This window comes from Mirounga leonina, unplaced genomic scaffold (assembly GCF_011800145.1).
Source record: "Mirounga leonina isolate KUSES-001 unplaced genomic scaffold, KU_Mleo_1.0 Mir_101799, whole genome shotgun sequence".
NCBI classification, from domain to species: Eukaryota; Metazoa; Chordata; class Mammalia; order Carnivora; family Phocidae; genus Mirounga; species Mirounga leonina.
Genome location: NW_023270210.1, coordinates 4,398,417 through 4,418,120, shown reverse-complemented (window position 1 = coordinate 4,418,120; position 19,704 = coordinate 4,398,417). Strand labels below are relative to the sequence as shown.

The following is a 19,704-nucleotide window of genomic DNA, read 5'->3' as shown; positions in this document are numbered from 1 at the left end:
GGAGCAGAGATTTCTTTGAGCTGTGAGGTAGACCAAGAGCTGACCTAGAGCATGGGAAACGATAGCTCTGTGACCATGAGCAAAGCGGCAGGCCTGAGGAGGTGCCCAGACTGTTCTAGAGGCATTCCCTGGCAGCCGGGCCTCACTCCGGCCAGGGGGCTTTGCCGTCAAAAATAGGAGCTCATGACCTCTGGAAGATTGGAAGCACCGTGGTGCCTTTGGCACGGTGTTCTCTGTGAACTCAGTCCCCTTCTCTTCCATTTTGGTCATTTCCTATGTGCTGGATTCCGACTGGAGAGATGCAAAGTGGTGGCAGTGGCTGGTGAAGGAGTTAAGGGCAGGCAGGGGACATCAGCCCAGACGACTGACAGAGCCCATTGCCGAGTTCTCATTCTGGATAGATCTCCAGGAACAAGCTTTAAAAGAGCACCACTGATTTTCACACGCCCCTCAAGGTGGTTGGGGAGCCGGCAGCCTTCCTGGCGACTGGTGACTTGGTAGGACCCTAGTGGAATATGCAAGTAAGCACGGCTCACTTGACCAAAATCGCAGGCTGCCTTTCTTGATTCAACTAGTGCAGACCTGCTATGCTCAGGACTAACACTGCTAGCCCGCAGACACACACACACACACACACACACACACAAAGTAATTCCTTTCTAAAAAGTCATAGAAATATCCGGGGGGGACCATAATTTGATCCCCACTGGATTGGAGGAGGTTGTGCTTTCTGTAAGAGGGTCTGCAATTGGCATCGATAACGCACATCTTGCCCATGGCCAAGGCACTTGTGGGCCATTGGACTGCCCCTGGCCTACTGTCACCCCAGGGAGAGAGACCCTCTTGGGTGGGGGAGAAGAGAAGTCATCATTTCCGTACAGGAGCAGTCCAGGAAGAAAGTCACAGCGTTAGCTTACTGAACCTAGGACGCGGTCCCATTACAGCTGGGGAAACTGAGGCCCAGAGTGGGGTAGGGACCTAGGAGAAGTCATACCACAGGGTCCTTAGAAGCACAGCCCAGAAGGAAGTGAGGAGGCTGGGCATTGGCGACCACTGGAGGCCCTTCTGCCCTCTTTGTACGCAGACACCCAGGTCTGCCCCGTGGCCCTGGTGGCCTCCACCATCAGTGGGTGGCCTCCAGCCTCGGCTCTGCCTCCGCTTTTCCCCTTCTTGGCATGATTCTGGGCTCATCAGCCTAATTCCAGTGAAAAGCAGATGAAGCTTGTTCACCTGGGTCCTGCACAGACAGGATTATCTGAGCCGGGGCAGGGCCTTTGCCTTCGACCCTCAGCTTCTGTTCCAGCCCCAGGCAGCACCTGCTTCATCTGTAGGCCCGCCTTGCCAAATGTGTCCAACCGTTTGAGACTGACTGCATCTTTCCGTTCTCCCCAAAAGTGATCATCCTTTCCCACTAGTGATGCTACATGGGAATGTGTTTGGAGGAAAGCAGGGCAGGGTTTCTTTCTGCAAAGAAAGGCCAACCTGAGAGTCAGAGAAGCTGGCCCTTGGGCGCATCTCTCCCTGGCTCCAGGCCTCACCAGTCCTAATGTGAGTGGGAGGTACCAGGCTGTCTCTCAGGGTCTGGAAGTTCTGACAAGCTAGGAGTGCAAGGCTAGTGCTCAAGAACCCCGTGTTGGGTGGCAGAACACTTCAGGTCTTCTCGGGGGGCGGGAGGGCGGAGAACAATATGAATTACGAGCTTCATAAAGCTACATGCGCCTATGGGCTTGGGCCCATTCTTAAGAGTTGCAACTGGCGTGTGTCCACTACAGAAAGGGAGAATGCAGTTCTAGAAAATGCATTTGCTGGGCTTGCTGCTTAGATGGCTCTGGCCGACGCTTGCTCAAGCCGCAAGTCCTCAGGTTGGGGCGGCAGAGTGCCATGGAGCGGGCCGGGGCCCAGAGTGCGGGCAGCGGTGCGCAGCGGGGGTGGGGGGCTCGCCTCCCCCCACTTCTAGTGGGCATGTCCTTATTTGTCGGCGGGTAAGCCGAGGCCTATGCTGGAGGGCAGTGGGGCAGCACGGGGACCCAGGGCCTGGAGAACGAGAGCGCTAATTGTCACCGCATGCTTCAGTGATGCCGTGAGGCACACAGTGCAGGCCCAGGACCCATTTCACAGAAGAAGATATTGAGGCTCAGAGAGGGGGAGTGACTCACCCACAGTCACACAGCAAATGGAGGAGCTAGGACTTAAATGCAGGTCTTCCGGTGCCTCCTCCAGGGCTCTGTCCCGCCCCCCTGCCTGCCGCTGCCTGCGTCGGATGCTGAGGCTGCAGTTTCTGCTGGCTCAGGGCAAGGCAGGGGCACCAACAAATTCCCCATTTGTAGGTTGAGACTCTTGCTCCAGACCACCTATTAGCAGAGATTCGTGCTTGAGACAAACCGACTCCTGTTGAAGCCAATCAGCATTCAGGGTTCCCTGCCATTCCCAGCCACCCTGGACTTGTCCAAAGCCTCCCGTCTTGCAATTCTGGAAATGCTGAAAATCCTGTTTGAGCTACAAAAAGGTCAGTTTCAGTTTGCGAGGAGATTTTTCTGAAAAACAAACATGCACATGAAACATAGACTATACACCTGGGTACTCATCTCATCCCCCGTGTATATCCGGGCATATTCCTTCCTTCCCTCCCTTCCTACCTCCACCGTGCCCCACGATGTCTTTATTCCTTCTGAGCAAGTCTACTAGGGGCCATCCTTGTCTCCAAGGATCTCCAAGATTGAGATCCAATCTAGTTGGCCAACGTCAGGTTTTTGGAGACTCCGGGAACGTAGAACAGTGCTGAAGAAGGATTTGATGGAGTACAGACGTACTTGAGAGAGAGACTGAGAGAAGTACCAGTAGAGTGGCCTAAGCTGACCTGTGGGAGGCACCAGTGGTGGGGGGGGGGGGGGGGAGAAGGCGGAAGCTAATAAGCCACAGGTGATTTCCACCTTTTTGACAATTTCGTCCAGGCCCTATGTGCCCGGCCACCTCTGCAGGGAAAATGAGGCTCCCTGAACTGATCTCTCCTGGACACCTTTGGCCCCCTACGTTCTTACCCAGCAGGAACTGTGCATATTTCTGCTGGCCTTCTGTTGGTGCCCATGTTAAACCTCTGGCTAGAGTTTCCAAAATTAAGTGTTTATAACAGCCTGCTAGATTTCTTTGGGAAGAGTAATATATTTATGTATTTTACATGTATATATATTTAGAATATACACATTTAGATTACACACATCCATATATTCTTTGTTCTTCTCATGCCCATTTTATGAGGCCGGATTATATTCTCATAATCTAGACCTTTTCCAAGAAATCCTTGCCCTTTTTGTCCTTCTGGACTAAAAATGTAGAAAGGGAAGAATCACCATGTCATTGTTCAGACAGAACCAGAAATAATACTGACTTCAGAGCTGAACTTGGCCCCTATCAGAAGGGTAGCCTTACTCTTCTCATTATTTAGGGGGTGGGGAAGCCATCACATGCTTTCAAATGCATTTTAATGAATGTTCATATGGTTGTGTGGATCACATTGGTGGCTCTGTCGGCCTGCTTATGAAATGGGACTCTGCAGGCATTCGGGGATGGAGATGGTCATTCTTTTCTAAAAGATACCAGGGAACCTCCCTTACTTCCCCGCTCACCCTGCCCACCCCCCCACCACCAAAGGCTGACCTGTGAGGGCTCAGGCTGGGAGTTGGGACACCTGGGGCCTAGTGTTCTTGTCCACTAACTAGCTGTGTGACCACAAGCAAATCACATCCCATTCTGTTTTCTGTAAAAAGAGAAGGTTGAGATGTGATCTCTAGAAATCCTGTCACTGTCTACTGATTTACTTATTTTTTTCTGATTTGTTTATTATATATAAAAAAAAATCTCACAGTTAGCGGGACCATGTACAATATGTGGCCTGAGGAAAGAGCTGCTAGCTGGGACCAATAGTTTGCTGTCACAGAGTCCACAGGCTGGAAAACGGCACATGTGCAAAGCTGGAAGGGTTTTTTAGAAGGGTCTGGAAGCTTAGTGAGGGACCCGCCACCAACAACATGACATTGAGAGGGAAGTCGTTCCAAACTAGCAGCTTCCGTTGCACTTGCTCTAAAATGGTGGCCTTGGGATTAGTCTAATTAGTGACGCCGACCTCAGCCCAGCACCCGCTGGCCCAGGTGACCCGGCCAAGGCACCAGTGTGGCACTGGTCGGGGGGCGGGGGGAGCCCAGCTGGCTGTTGGACATAGAGATGAGTAACACATCCTGGGACGGCACGACGGGAGGCATGGAAGCCAGCCTGTAGCTAGCTAGGGGCAGAAGTCAGTAGACCTCCATGCCTCGGCGAGCACCTCTGTGTGAACACAGCCGCCTTCCCTTGGCCTCGTGCAGGCTTGGCTGCGGTTCTGGCCATTCAGCCAGGGTGCTTCAGGCTGCCTGTTGAAAGCCCTCGGCATAAAACCCGAAACACGGGGCCGAGGCCTCCAACAAAGCCAAGTCTCTCTTAAGTCCATTGAAAAAGGGAAGCGCAAAAGAGACCCCCCCCGCCTGCCCTGTTGAAGTCACGCCTCAGCCGGCACCGCCCCCGCACTGCACCCCAAGGGACAGCAAGGCCAGCCCGGCCCCTGATCAGGCATCCTCCCAAAGTGTCCAGTGAGGCGTCCAGCTGCCAGCTTCGAGCAGCAAGGGCAGCACCCACTCGCGCAAATTGGATTCGCCAGCAGTGGGCTAGCCCTCAACACCCTGCAGGGGCGCCCCGGGGTCCGCTTTGTTGTTGAGGAGCCGGCTGGGCCCCAGCATTGGAACTGAGCGGGGAGCATTGGCTCGGGGGCCTGAAGAGTTGGATGCACGGGCCCTCTCATTTCGGAGAGTTCGAGACTGCTTTCCCTTGCCAGTGGTTCCTCCTAGGAGCTGTAGCATCCCGTGGTCGTGCCCAGCCTTCCCCCACCTCCCAACAAAGTAACGGCAGACGAACGACTGAGGAAAAGGTCCAAGAACCCACAGAGTCTGCCAGGGATTCCAGGCTGCTGCAGCTAACAGCCCCTGGCCCCCCTTCCATCCCGTTCCTCCCACCCCGTCCTCCCCGTGCCTGGGCTACACGGACGCCGATGTCTTTGCACACTGAGCCCGGCCACTGCAGGGGATCTGGGGTGACACCCGTCCTCACTCATCCCTTATTGATCCATTTCATCCATCTCTACTTCCAACATATTGGAATTCTTTGAACTCCTTGAGAGAATGTCGATGAAACAGAATTTCAGTTTGGGACTCAGTGACTCGTTTGTTGGCTGCCCCGTAATTGACTGAATGAATGGCCAGGAAAACACGTAGCAGAGCTCCCTGCGCGCCAGGTCATTTGGGTTCATGTGTCCGTTGATTCATTCAGCTGCTATTTACTGAACACTTGCCGTGGGCCGATAGAGAGTCCACCGTCCCTGGAAGGAAGAGTGGGCACAGATGAATGGATTGGCCTCTTCTTGTGCCTGCTCCCCCCTCCTCAGCCCTTTCTTGCCGGGCCCGAGTCCCGAGGCCCCAGGTGGATTTGATGGCAGAGCTGCCCCTCAAAGTGCCCTTGTTCACGTTGCAGAGAAAAGGCAAAGACGGAGGCAAGTTCCCTCACTCTAGCTGGTGGGACCCCTTCTGTGGAAATGAGACCGTGTCCTGCCATCGGGGCCCTTCCCCTTCCCTGGGTGTCAAGGCCCCTGTCTCTCCTAGGACAGGGTTGGACTTCCAAGGCCCTTCCATGGCTGCCCTTGGTAATGGCAGCCACCAGTCAGGGAGGATTTACTGGGCACCACAGAATCTGCTTCTTTTGCTTACTACTCAGAGCAACACCATGAGATGATGCATTTAGAATCAGAATCAGCCCAGGAGCTTTGAAAACACCCCTGGACCCTGCTTTGGATGAGACTGAAACAGTTCATTTGTGTGGGAGACCCTGGGAATCTGGATGTGTCTAAGTGAATCTGGTGAGCACCAAAGCCTCAGATGTGCAGCCCTGGGGGATCTCTTTTGATGTTCACTCTGTCATGAGAGTCATGGCCAGTGGGGTGTTAGCAGGTGGCCCCCCCACACACATTGACCCTACCCCCCCCACCAGTGAGCCAAACATGGGGGGACGTCAAAGGATCGACAACAAATGTCCCAGTGAGATTTCTAAAGCTAAACAGGGGTTTCTTACATGAAAAATTGCATCAAGAGAAATACACTTGGCCCTTAAACAACACAGGTGTGAACTACACAGGTCCACTTATATGCAGTTTTCTTCGATAAATACAGGACAGTACTGTAAATGTATGTTCTCTTCCTTATGACTTTCTTAGTAACGTTTTCTTTTTCTCTAGCTTACTTTGTTGTAAGCATACAGTAATAATACATGTAACATCCCAAATCCATGTTAACCGACTATGTTCCTGTAAGGCTCCCAGTCAACAGTAGGCTGTTAGTAGTTAAGTTTTGGGGCCATTTTCAAGGGTCCACCGTATATCTGTTCCACTGTTGGCTGTAGGTGCTTTCCAAGCCCCTCTCTTCCCACACATTCCTCCACTCCACCCCACTCGCTTTTCCCTCTACTTGCAGGTCACGGTCATTAACATGACAGCCACAGATGATTGTACGAAGCCTTGAACGAGTAGGAAATACTGCATCACTAACTGCTTTGTTCCCAAAGGCTATGCTTTTATAAATGGTGAGCAGCTCCCCCAAGGTGCAGATCGCAGATTGGGTCCTTTTCCTGTTGTTCCATATCTCCCCAACCTGAGGATGCATCTGCAGAGAGGAATTTCTTATTTAGATAGCTTTATACTTTGAGGGGGGGAGGGGGGCGTGGTTATAAGTCATTCTCAGTAAAAACAAACAAGCAATACCGAACCGTAGAGAATAGAAAGGGCCTCGCCAGTCATCCCCAAGAGATGACTACTCCAAATGGTCGCCTGTATGTTCTTCCAAGTGATTTTTGTATGCACCTAGCAAGGTGTGTGGAGCCCGTGCCCCACTGACAGGTCTGCATCTTGTGTTTCCCCTAAACAGTATAGCTCGGACAGCTACCCGAGAGTACACAGCCGGATCTACTTTCCTCCAAAGGCTCTGTTGTGGTCCATTGTATCACCACAGTCTGATGCATTTAACCAAGTCAGGGAGGCAACCTGCAAGTTCAACGTCTATGTTACGCTTTTCCTTTTTAGAAACGGGGGTCTCTGTAGACAGGTAGGAATCGGAAGTACCTGAAGTATTCGCAGTGTGCCCTACAAACGCCCGTCTGGGGCACAGTTCATTCTGTGGCTCCCGCACAGCTGAGCTGAGCTGAGCTCCCCCTTACTCGGGCAGAGAAGACCCTCTGTGGGACTTCCTGTGGTGTTTCGTACACAGACAGCATAATGTCTAATTTGAAGTGTAACAAGACAGTTTAAATGAAACGTAGCAACAAAGAAGCAAGCATTATGGTTCCCAAAATAGGCCGTATTGTATAGTTTTGACAACTATAAGTCTCGAAACTGAGAGATGTTCTATTTTGCAAGTTTCCTGTTCATTAGCTTTAATGTGCCAAGGCTTTATAAAAATTCCTCTCTCTCCCTCTCTCTTTCTCTCTCTCTCTCTCTGCCACAGGGAACCATTAAGAGGAGACAGGAAGGAGATAATTTCCAGTTTCCAGGCATGGCTGACGGGGGTTACCCTAATAAAATCAAGAGGCCTTGCCTGGAAGACGTTACCCTTTCTATGGGCCCGAGCGCCCACCCCAGCACGTCCTGTGCGGAGCTGCAGGTTCCTCCGCTAACCATGAACCCCAGTCCCTCGGCTGTGGGAGTAACGGGCCATTCGTTGCCACTCGAAGCGAATCCCATGAATGGCAATGTCATGGGCTCACCATTCGTGGTGCCGCCGGCTGCAGAAGTGGGACTGAAAGGGCCCACTGGCCCCTACTATGACAAAGCCAACAGCGTGCCGGCTGTGGACCAGGAACTTCAAGATCTCCTGGAGGAGCTAACAAAAATTCAAGAACCTTCTCCAAATGACCTGGATCTCGAGAAGATCCTGGGGAGCAAGCCGGAAGAACCACTGGTCTTAGAACACCCGCAGGCGACCCTGGGTACAACTGCCAAGCCTCCGGTTCAGATGCCACACTTGGAGAGCCTGGGGTCCAGCAAGGAGTTTGCTTCTAGCTGCAGCCAGCTCCCTGCCGCCGCGCTGCAAGTCCCGCCCTCCCCGGCGGGGCTCGGCTACGCCATTCCCTCCACCAGTAAGCAGGTGGCCTCGCCCAGCTCTCCGGCGGCACAGGCCAAGAGCCAGGTCCAGGGGGTGCTCCCTGTCACTCTGCCCCCGCTCCCGGTGCCTCAGTGGCATCACGCCCACCAGCTGAAGGCGCTGGCGGCCAGCAAGCAGGGGGCCGCTACGAGGCAGCCCGGGCCCAGCCCCGGCTGGTCGGGCCTGCCGCCCCCGGGCCTCTCCCCGTCTTACCGCCCGGTGCCATCGCCGCACCCCCCGCCGCCGCCGCCGCCGCCGCCGCCGCCGCAGTTCAGCCCGCAGAGCCTCATGGTGTCCTGCATGGCGTCCGGCAACCTGCCGGGGAGCGCTTTCCAAGCGTCGCCCAACGCCTTACTCGCCAGCATGGCATCCAGCGGCAGCGCCGCCCTTGGGCCCGCCATGCTCTACACTCCCGAGAAGCTCCCCAGCCCCGCTCTCAGTCAGCAGGCGCAGTTCAGCCCGCAGAGCTCCCTTCTGGCCAACCTGGTGTCGTCTGGTGTCAAAAGCCCGCCAGGACACCTGCTGTCCGCCCTGCCCACCAGCACCCCGGGGCCCTCCCCGCCCTACCGGCCGGAGAAGCTGTCCAGCCCGGGCCTGCCGCAGCAGTCCTTCACGCCGCAGTGCTCCCTGATCCGGAGCGTCCCCCCCTCCGGCAACGCGCTAACTCAGCCGCCGCCGCCGCCGCCGCCGCCGCCGCCGCCCCAGCAGTCAGCAAGCATCTTCAAGCCCGTGACCGCCAACTCACCCAAAACCCTGAGCATGATCATGCAGCAGGGGCTGGCCAGCCCCAGCCCGGGAGTCCCGGAGCCATTTACTTTTGGCAACACCAAGCCCCTGTCGCATTTCGTTTCCGAGCCGGGCCCCCAGAAGATGCCCTCCATGCCTGCCACCTCTAGGCAGCAGTCCCTGCTCCACTACCTGCAGCAGCCGCCGCCGGCCTCCTCTGCCACCGCCTCGTCCACCACCACTGCCACCTTGCAGCTGCAGCAGCCGCAGCCTGACCACTCCTCGTTCCTCCTGCAGCAGATGATGCAGCAGCCCCAGCGCTTTCAGCGGTCAGTGGCCCCGGACTCCATGCCTTCTCTGCCCAGACAGGTAAGACGAGCTCACGTCTGGTCGCGTTCCTTGGTTTTGGTGGAAATAAGAACCGTGGTCTGTGCTATTGGTAACCTGGCTTTGGAGGCAAGTCAGCCTGTAGTCCTCTCTGAGACTGGACTCGACTCTGGAAAAGTCTATCTAAGCCAGCTAATTCCGTGTGGTCCAAGTGCAGTATTAATGAGGCCAAGGTTATGCTTTCAGTTCCTGTGCAGGCCACTTACCTTCTCTGGGAGGAAAAGTGCCCCCAGAAGGTGCTGCCAGGGGAGGGAGCCAGGGGAGACAAGTCCCTGCACCGGACCGTGCGGCGTGTTCCCTCACACAGGGCTAGTGGAGGCTTCGCAGGATGCAAGGAAATTGCACCAAAGCACTTAAATCTTGTCCCTGCTGGCGTAAGGCCGCACACTGAGCCTTCTCGAAATGGCACAGCAAACTTCTGCCGAGCAGCTCCAGCGGACACTGAGGCAGGTTCTAAATGAAAAGGACAGATACAGAGAAAGTAGTTACTCTTAGCATCTCCATTCTACAAAGAAACTGAGGCTCGGAGCGTTGAAATGACTTGCCCAGAGTCACATAGCCAGGGGCAGAGCAGGAGCTGGAAACCAGGAAGTCTTAGTCCAGAGCCTGTGCTCTTCTCAAAATCACTGTGACTTCTCCCTCTCCCTCGTCTCCTACAATCTGATCACCAGACTCAGCTGGTCCTTCCTGGGTGGTGTCGACCGCAGATGCCCCCCATCATTGCTCCGACCCCTGCCTGTATTGGCTATCTCTTGCCGGGTAACAAATTACTCCAAAACTTCTGCTTAAAACAACACACGTATATCACCTCGCAGTTTCTCTGGGCCGGGAGTCCTGGCATCACCTAGCTGGGTCTTTGGCCTTGAGTCGCTCGTAAGGTTGCATTCATCTCCAGCTCAACCAGGAAGGTTCTGCTTCCAAGTTCACTCCCGAGGTTGTTGGCAGGAAGCAGTTCCTTGCAGGAGGTTGGACTGAGGCCTCAGTTCCTCATGAGCTGCTGGCTAGCGGCCTCCCTTGGTTCCTTGCCATGTGGGCCTCTTCATAGAGCATCTCACAACATGGCAGCCGGCTTCATCTGAGTAAGCAAGACAGAACGTGCCAGCAAGAGAGGCAGAGGGAGTGCCTGCAAGTCAGAGGGCATGGTCTTTAGAACCTCATCTTGAAAGTGACGTCCCATCTCTTCTGCTGTATTCTGTTCATTAGACACAAGCATGAGGGTGTGAATACCAGGAGGCAGGGGTCGCTGAGGACCATGTCAGATGCCTGCCTACCCAGGGCACTGTCCATCCTGGTCCCTCCTTCCCATGGTCTCAGCCCTACCCGAGTTCAGGCCCTCTTGGTTCTTTGTCTGAACTCAGAGTTGACTTTTAAAGTGGTTTCCCAATAAACCAGCCATCACTCAAAACATTACCTTCAAGAGACCCGATGTAACAGGAATCTGATCGTGTTTCACATTTGCTCAGAAGTTTCCGGAGGCCCATCACCTGGCTCCAGCTACCTTCTTGGACTCAGTGTTCATCGGGCCCCGTCTGGCACTTGACTTCTATCATCCACTCTGCATTTTGGGCCTTACTCCTTCCATCCCCTGTGCCTGGCTGTCCCTCCCCACCTTCTCTGTCCTGTCTCACTCCTACAGCTCCAGAGGCTCAGGCGCCCTCCCCTCCAGGAAGCTTCTCCCTGACCGCCCTGAGTACTTCTGTCTCCCACGCTGCCTCCCTCTTCTGTGGAGCAGCCACGGAGGACAGCTTGGCCCGGGACCGGGCCTGAGGGGGAGGCACCTGTCGCGGCTGACCTCGCTTCTGAGAGCCCTGGATGCCTGTGACCGGGGCAGCCCCTGGAGGATAGGAGCCGTGTCTTTTTCCTCCGGGCCTCACGGAGCACACACGGGCCTGCTGCTGGCCCGTTCCTCTCACCAAGAACCGGTGCCCTGGCAGGCAAGGGCCTCGGCCTGGGGACACATCACCATCTAACACTATGAGCCCTCTGGGGTTTTTTGGCCTCAGTGGGGTACGTTTGTAGCCTGACTGTGTGGCCTCAGAGGGAGAATCCTTAATGCCTGGAGGCGTGAACATCACACCCAACTGATTCCCTGGGTGAGCTGGACAAAGTGCTCAGGAGAAAGCCCAGCCACCAAGCTCCCCAAGGCGACCACCACCAGCACAGGGGAGAGGCTGGGCTCCCCGAGTGGGAGGTGGTTGCTGCCGCGAGGGGCCTTCCCTGCCCGTGCTGGCCCGTGCCCTCGGGCCGGGCTTGCCACTCCGTGCTTCGCCTGCCTTTTCTCATTTTAGTTCTCAGAGACAGAGGCCCTTAGCGCTCCCTGAAAAGCCGAGAAGACTGAGGCACAAAGCAGTCACACAGCAGCTCAGGGCCAGAGAAGGGAGTCTGTCTGTCTGTAGAGCCCATACGTGTAACCCCGTGCGTGGGCTGCTAAGTCCAGAGTCTCCCGCTCCTGCCGGGATCTCCTACAAAATGGGCGATAGGCTATGATAGGTTGGTTGAGGATTAAACGCATTAATGCATCCGAGGCATGATGAACGGGGCCCAGCCGCACGAAGTACCTGCCAATGGAGATTTGCTATCACTAAGACTAACTCCTGGCCCCGAGTCTCCAGATCCCGTTTCTGGGGGCTGAGAGGTAGTGCTCTCTTCAGAAAAGACAGACAGCAGTTGTGGAACCTACTAGCCTCGTGGGTTCTCCCTGTTCCAGGCTCTGCCCCATCGAGCCAGCTCCAGGCCGTGTCCGCCCCGCTGGCGGGGGTCTCTAGCTCACTGCCCCTCGCCCAGCTCCCCATTCGGTCCATGACACTCTTCTAGCCAAAACGCGGAGTGGGCCTCTGGGCACATCGGCAGCTCTGCTGTTCCTTCTCATGGCCTTTCCCCATTCACTTGAAGGCCTGAGAGCTCGGCCCTGCTCACTCTTGCAGGGGAACGTGTTCTTGGCCAAACCGAGCCTCGGAAAACCCTCCCGACCTACTACATGGTGACGGAGACTAGCTCGTTTTACCTCCACGTGTGATAATGGTTACCCCAGAGGCACTGGGGCTTCATTTTAACCCAGATTTTGGTTTTTGAAAAGAGTGCTTTCTGAATGTAAGCTGACAAACCCAACTCTTGAGTAAGCAGAAAAGCCAAGTCCAGTCGTCTAGAGGAGCTCCTTTTTATTTGTAGACTCGTATTTCTCAGCTCTGGCAATTTCACTCGACCAGTTAAGTAAACGATCCGATTTCAGTGGGCCATTTGTTTGCACTGAAGGGAAAAGGCAAGTGCCATCTGGCTTCAGGGCGGCAGTTTAGCGTAGCAGCTGAAGCGAGGGCGTGGGGGGTTCAAGTCCAGGCACCGACACTGACCGAACTCTGTGCCGGGAGCAATGTCACTCAGCCCCTCTGAGCCTCTGCTGCATTTGAGCCCAGGAGGAGTGCTGGTCTCTTGCGACATTGGAAGACAAAGGAGGCGCTGAATTGCAATTACTCAGAGCCGGGCCCGGCACACGCTTCGTGGTCAATCAGGGCTAGTGCAGGCCCCGGGCTGGGATCTGCCACCTCGGAGGTCAGATGCAGTTCCAAGTTTAGAACGTTTGGGACTTTAGAAAGGTAATATGGTGCATTTGCCAAATATCACACAAGCGTCTGGTGGAACCTGGGGCAGCATTTCATTATTCTTGCGGAGAAATATGAATATTTAACTAAGTCCACATCAATTTTTGTCCCCAAATAAATTTTGATGCCAATTTTACCAAAATAAAATAGGCTTTCCGAGCTTTTTGGGTTTGAAGTTCCAGATGAGGGATGTGGACCTGGAATTATGAAGGGAGGGACTCTTTGCAGTCGGGACACCCAGCCCTGGTGTGTTAGATTGTAATGATCCCCAAATCTCCCCACTCTACTCCCAAGGTTGGGTGACATCTCTGTTCTTAATTGAGGTGAATTTTGTTTCCATAACTTAGGGCTCTTCTCCCTGAAGGCTTATTGGAGATACTCACAAAAATCAGTTAGGACTTCAATTTTACCACCAGCCGCTGGTGAATGGAACTTACATTTGCTCAGGGATGAAAGCAGGTCCATCAAGGAGGTAGCTTGAGGGCCCTCAGTGCTCATGGTTTGCAGAGCTGGGAGTGCGGCATCCTGGGGAGGAGGGATGTGGATGGGGGCCAGTTGGAATAAGAACAAAAAGGCCTGAAATCTGATCCTTGAGGCAGGCCGAGACACAGGGGAAGGGGGCAGCTGTGGAGAAACAGACCAAAGAGGCACATGATATTGTTTGGACAGATTTGGAGAAGGGCAGGAGGGGAACCAAGCCTGCCTTGAGGAAGGTGGGATGAGGCCCCTCCTGGCTTTGCTACGCTTTCTACCTTTACCGATAAGCCTCCCGTCCCCTCAGCCAGGGCACCGGTGAACACCCAGCAATTGCAGAGACCGGGGATGAATTGAGAGAAGTTGCCATCTTGCCTCCTTGAGGGGCTGGGTCTGCCATGGGGATCTGGGCAGCTTGGTCTGAAGTAGGGCCTGAGGGAGACGGCACAGGGCGGGGGACACGACGGGCTGCGGGGCCGGGGAGGGGGGGTTGCTTGGCAGGGGGCAGGCCCCAGGACTGCTGCTGACAGGCACAGAGAGCCAACGGCAGGGAGAGCACGGGCCAGCCCTGCCGGCCACCCAGCACCAGTGCCCACAGGAACGCGGCTTCTGCTTAGTCACTGGTGTGGGGGATGGGTGTCCCTTGTCTGCATTGTGTTTTTGGAGCCTTGCTCGGGGGCCCCAGATGGATGCCAGCACTCAGAGCACCCATGCTGAACCTGCAGGGGTGCCTCCCCCCTCCCCCCACCACCACTCACATCCACTCCCAAGCCTCCCACAAGAACCTTTGCAGAAACTCAAAATTCCTCTTGGTTTGAATTTCCAAGGCTGTACTCACCTGCTCAGTGGAGCAGAACCTTTAATTACTGCTGTCGCAGTTAGCACTGCAAATTAAAATCTTTACATTTGCACCATGACCTCTCATGGAAAACAGAAATGATAAAACCAGGCTAGACCAAGAGAATCGTCTATTCCTGTCAAAGTTACGCCGGCTCCACTTTCCACCAGAGAAGGATTCAGGAGATGTACCATGTAATGATTCAACAATTCTATACACTAACTCAGTGCTCATCACAGTAAGTGTGCTTTTGAGACTAATATGACACTGTGTGTTAATTATACTTGAATTAAAAAAAAAACTTTAAAATTAAAAAAAATTTAAATTTAAGAAAAAGAGAGAGAGAGTCAGGAGAGATGGTGGCCCGGGGGAACCTTCTTCTAGTCTCAAATTGTTCATGAGCATTTAAAAGCAGGTGACAGCTCTTTGTTGACATACTGGACCCGCCCCCCCCCCCCCGCCCCCCCGCCCCGGAATCAGATGCACCATATATTTGTCAGGGAGGGCCTGTGACCTTGGACTTGCCGGTCCTTTCACTGGCTTCCCTTAGTTCTTCTCTTGTTTTGAGGGTAAGGATTGGGGGAGAGCGGCACTGCTCCCCTGCTATGAGAAAATTTTCCTAGCATTTGTCTTTTACTAATTCTGGCACGAAGCATCACAGATCTCATTTTGGAGGTTAGTCCCACTGCAGTGCAAGAGCGGAGGCCTCTGGGCAAGCTGTCACCACGCGCGGGAGGATGGGGGCGGCGAGTCAGGTTCCCGGTGCCCCTGGGTCACGGCCAGGGCCGGCTCTGCACACATCTTCTCTGCCAGATGGGGCAGCCTTTTCCTGAATAAGCGTCTTCATTTTGTCTGCGAGCACGACTGTACACACAAGCTTACTTTTTCCTTTCTTTCTAAATTGGGCCACAAAATGTTATTTCGTTTGGGGAAGCCTTTTTTTAGCTGCTTTGGGAGGAAATATAATTAGACACAGTGTAACATACATTTTTGAAAATGTAGGGCCCAGTTTCCCCGTGTTGACCAAGTTTCGTTTCAACCACTCTGAATTGCCATGAAATGAAACTCCACAGAGTGTTGAATTTGGGAAATGCACTCTCAGAACTTGGTACTAATATTACCCAGAATCTGGTTTTTCTTTCTGTTTCTCTTCTGGCTTCTGAGAATCATTAATGATCCTCCACCTCAAAGCTATGTCCCTTTTTCAAAAAGCAGAAATTTAAAATGCGCTGCTCGTCAAGTGCTAACCCTTGGAACATCAGCGGTACTTTCTATCCTTGGAGTGACGATCCGACACTCAGTACAGTCCACGCCGAAACTGACGGGGGTGCAAAAAAGCCCCCCCGTCGGAGGCCTCAACAATAGAGATCAACAGATCGAATTTTATAATTGCTTAGTAATTGCCTTATGAAGGCTCAAAAGGCAACCATTTTCAGAAACCTCCTATCAAGTTTTTGTGGGTTTTTTGTTTGTTTGTTCATTTCACCTTAACATACTTGAGGAGAAACCATGAACTTTGCTGAAGTTGAGGTGCTCAAGATGAGATGTTTAAAAACAAAGTGTAGAAATTATTTTCTTTTTCAGCGTTCTCTGAAACGACCTGCTTATTTGTCTCTGTAAAGCCAGGGAAGGTTTTCAAAGAGTAGAAGAGGACAGAAGTGCTCTGAGCTGCTGTTGTGACCCCCAAGTGAAAAGTTAGCAAAACATAAAAAGTGTCTAGGGTGAGTGGAAAGTCACAGTGGGTCTGCTCTGTTCAGCTGTGGCCCCAACACCCTGAGTGCAGAGCTGGACGGCGAGCCGGGCATGCGCACTAACAGGGCTCCACTCCAGTCCCCCCCTTCCCTCCCGCATCCTCCCCAGCCACCCCCTCTCAAACCCGTTAATGGCCCCATAGCACAGATTTAGGAAGCCTCTCCTGAGTCCACTTGTACTTTTAGCCTCTTCTGTCCCTTGGGGGTTGACACATCCCAAGATCTGGGCCTGCTGCGTAATGCGGCCATGCGTGTGCCCTGACCGGCTCCTCGTGAGCTTGAGGAGGGCAGCAGAGGGTAGAACACTGTTTATGGTTAAAGCAAAACCCCTCTCCCCCCGCCAAAGAAAAAAGTTTCTGCTTTTTCTTAAGGAGTTGAAAAAGTTTGGATTTTTATTGGATCTCGTTAGTTTTGCCCACAGTGACACATGATGCTCTGTCTGTTTATTGTGCTTTGTTGTCATGAGATGAGGGCTTATCGTTTGAGTCCCTCCCATCAAAAGGAGTGAGGTTGTTGAAAGCTAAAAGCCACACGCAGGTCCGAAGGGATCCCACTGCCATCGCAGACCCACGTAGGCCCCCAGCACAGCCTTCCGTGGCTCCTGCCTCCCAGTGGACTCACAGGCCTCTGAGACAGAATGGAGTAAGTGAAGAGGTGACAGTTCTCTCTTTCTTCCATACTTTGGCCCTTCTCCCATGTTAACCAAGTTTCCTGTTGGATTAGGACATGTGCAGCTGGGAATCGCACTGAGCTCACAGATCTCGATTGGGCTATTGGAGCTAGGGACACAGAAAAAAGGGAAGCGGACACTTCAGGAAATTATCATAGAGCTTTGGCCTAAATGTGGCCCTGAAGGCCCGAAAGATGCGTAGCCCTATTTCATCAGAAAGTATTCCAAGTCTTGCTTTGCTTTGGGGGGCTTTGGATTTGAAGCCAAAGGCACAGGTTCCAGCTGGCTTTCCCCCCTGTAGCGGGCTACCATGTTTGGCCAGTCTCTGTTTCTGAGCCAAGGAGGTGAGCACAGTTGTGGGGAGCTAGACTTTTTTCGCAGGTCCATGGCTGGGTGGCACATGAAGAGAATTTGCCAAAGCCGGCTGACTCTGTAGGCCAATAGATGAAGGTGGACTCCTCATTTACAGTTTTGAGTAATGATCATTTATTTCCAGGTGACAAAGCTTTGAAGGGTGTGGGAGGCCCCCAACCACCCCTGAGTGGGAATAACTGGGAATAATTCCACGACCCTTTTGCTCTATCAGGGAACACTTTCAAAAACGAGCTCTGGAAAATGTAAACAGACAAAATTTTGACCCCCATTAGAGTGGCTATTATTTAAAAAAGAAAGCAAAAAGAGAAAACAACAAACATTGGCGAGGATGTGGAGAAATCAGAAATCATGTGCACCATCAGTAGGAATGCGGAAAACAGTATGGCGGTTCCTCAGAATGTAAACATAGAATTACTATATGACCCAACAATTCCACTCCTAGGTATAGACCCCAAAGAATTGAAAGCAGGGCCTTGAACCGAACTCTGTTCACCAGTGTTCGCAGCAGCTCTATTTATAGCAGCCGGAAGGTAAAAAGAACCCACATGCCCATCAACTGGTGAATGGGTAAGCACAATCCATCTGTCCATATTATGGACGATTATTTAGTCTTAAAGAGGAAGGGAATTCTGGCACCTGCTACTACATGAATGAGCCTTAGAGACATTATGCTCAGTGGAAGAAGCCAGACACAAAAGGACAAATACTGTACGATTCCACTTCTATGAGGTACTTAGAGTAGGCAAATTTATAGAGACAGAAAGCAGCATGGTGGGTGCCTGGGGCTGGGGGAGAGAAAAGGGGAAGTTAGTGCTTAACGGGGAATAGAGTTTCAGTTTGGGATGAGGAACACGTTCTGGAGATGGATGGTGGGGATGGTTGCACAATACTGCGAATGTACCCGATGTCTCGGAACTGGGCACTTAAAATGGTTAAAATGGCAACTTTTACCACAATAAAAAAAGAAACACTTAAGTTTTAAAGGATTTTTATTTATTTATTTGAGAGAGCGAGAATGAGAGAGAGTACATGAGAGGGGGGAGGGTCAGAGGGAGAAGCAGACTCCCCGCTGAGCAGGGAGCCCGATGCGGGACTCGATCCCGGGACTCCAGGACCATGACCTGAGCCGAAGGCAGTCGCTTAACCAACTGAGCCACCCAGGTGCCCAAGACTTAAGTTTTAAAACACTTGCCAATCCAATCCTCTTCTCATCAAAAGCAATATTTAATTTTCAAATAATATTAGCGTGTTACACCAAGGGGGCAACAGGCCGAGTTGCCGGCTTTCTGTCATAGCCCGGCGCCGTAGTGCATCATCTTGTGCGAGCCAGCTGCGGTTTCTGGATGTCCTAGGGAGGTGCAGAGCCAGCACTTAGAAATCACTTCCCTGGTCAACCGAACGCAATTTCTGTCCTTTCTGGGCATTTTGGTGACGTGACAACACGCGGGTCAGGGAACGGAGAAGTGACTGTAGACAGGAAGGGCCATTATCTCTGCTTCTGACTGGGGTTAAGAAACCCCACGTGCTTCATTGGTCCTCTGCGTCTAGAAATACTATGATGACTCACAGTTTGCTGACTAATACAGGAAGAGAATGATGCTGGGGACTCGCTGTGTGTGACTAGCTCTCTGTGCAAACTATCCCCTGGAGCAAGTGCTAGGCCCTGGGGTAGAGTTCTGGAAAAAATTAAGGCCTTAGGAGCTGGTTCGCACTGTGGTTGACATCCTTAACAAAGTAGGAAGTGAGAGCCTCTGACCAAGGGCCCAAATGACTTTTGGAAAGTCGACACACCTGCTTCTTGTGTCCCCACTCACGTGCCCAGCTCCCAAGACCTGTGGTTTCTGCGTTTCAGGGCCTGGTGAGGTTCACGTTTTAATCAGAGTTATTTGTGTCTTGTCTGCACCGCCACTTGATAACAAAAAGGAAGAAGTCTTCTCTGGCTCTGTCAAAGTGAGCTGAAGGACCCTTTGAAGGAATGAATGGAAGCTGGCGGGAAGGGGCGACACGACAGAATTAAGCTCTTGAGACTCTTTCTGAGTGTTTCCGAGTAATTACTGGTAGCAACTCCCAGACTTCAAGGCCGATGAACTCAGGCTCCCTGTGGGGCCACCCCCCCCCCCCCGACCGTGCTGCATTTTTTCTGGTCCAGCTGGGGCTCTTGTTCTCTTCCAGCACGGGGCCAGCTGTGCCTGGCATTCCCCAAGGGTGACATCTGAGAACACAGGGTTCCTCCAACCTCTGACGAACCCAGAGTTCAGCACTGGCCCTTCCATGGCAGCGGTGGTCCTGGTTTGATGCATTTTGGAAAGACAAAACAGGACCTCTGGCTGCCATTTGACATAGCACAGTGACAACAGCATGTAAGAACCCCCTTCCCCCCCCAAAAAAAGTTGGCTTAGAAATTCAGGCCACTCTTACCACAACCAGTGTTCCTAAGAGAAACCAGTGTATTTCAGCCAGTCCTGAGAGAGCTGTGAGTGGTCTTCACTTACACCCAGTGTATTTCTAAGTCTGCTGTTTCTCTTTGACCAGCACAGTGTAGAGTCAGCACATTTTGAAGGCTGTTCAGCGTATGTTCTTCTCTCTTCAGGCTTAAAGTGTAATTTTTAAGTTCTTATTTGAATAAGCTCTCACGCTTGGTTTAAAAATTAAAAAAAAACAAAAACCATTAAGACGTTTT

At 52.9% G+C, this 19,704-nt stretch overlaps 1 protein-coding gene across 3 annotated transcripts in view; it reads left to right on the top strand.

Moving 5' to 3' along the window:
* The window catches only part of MAMLD1 (mastermind like domain containing 1), a 56,646-nt gene that overhangs the window by 11,263 nt on the left and 25,679 nt on the right, over positions 1-19,704 (top strand). For 2 of the 3 annotated variants that reach the window (XM_035011982.1, XM_035011973.1), the window contains exon 2: positions 7,572-9,302. In XM_035011982.1, coding sequence (XP_034867873.1) covers positions 7,572-9,302 — 1,731 coding nt within the window. Of the gene's footprint in view, positions 1-2,107; positions 2,507-7,571; positions 9,303-19,704 lie in introns of those variants that run through there. The other variant, XM_035011990.1, reaches the window with a different exon arrangement.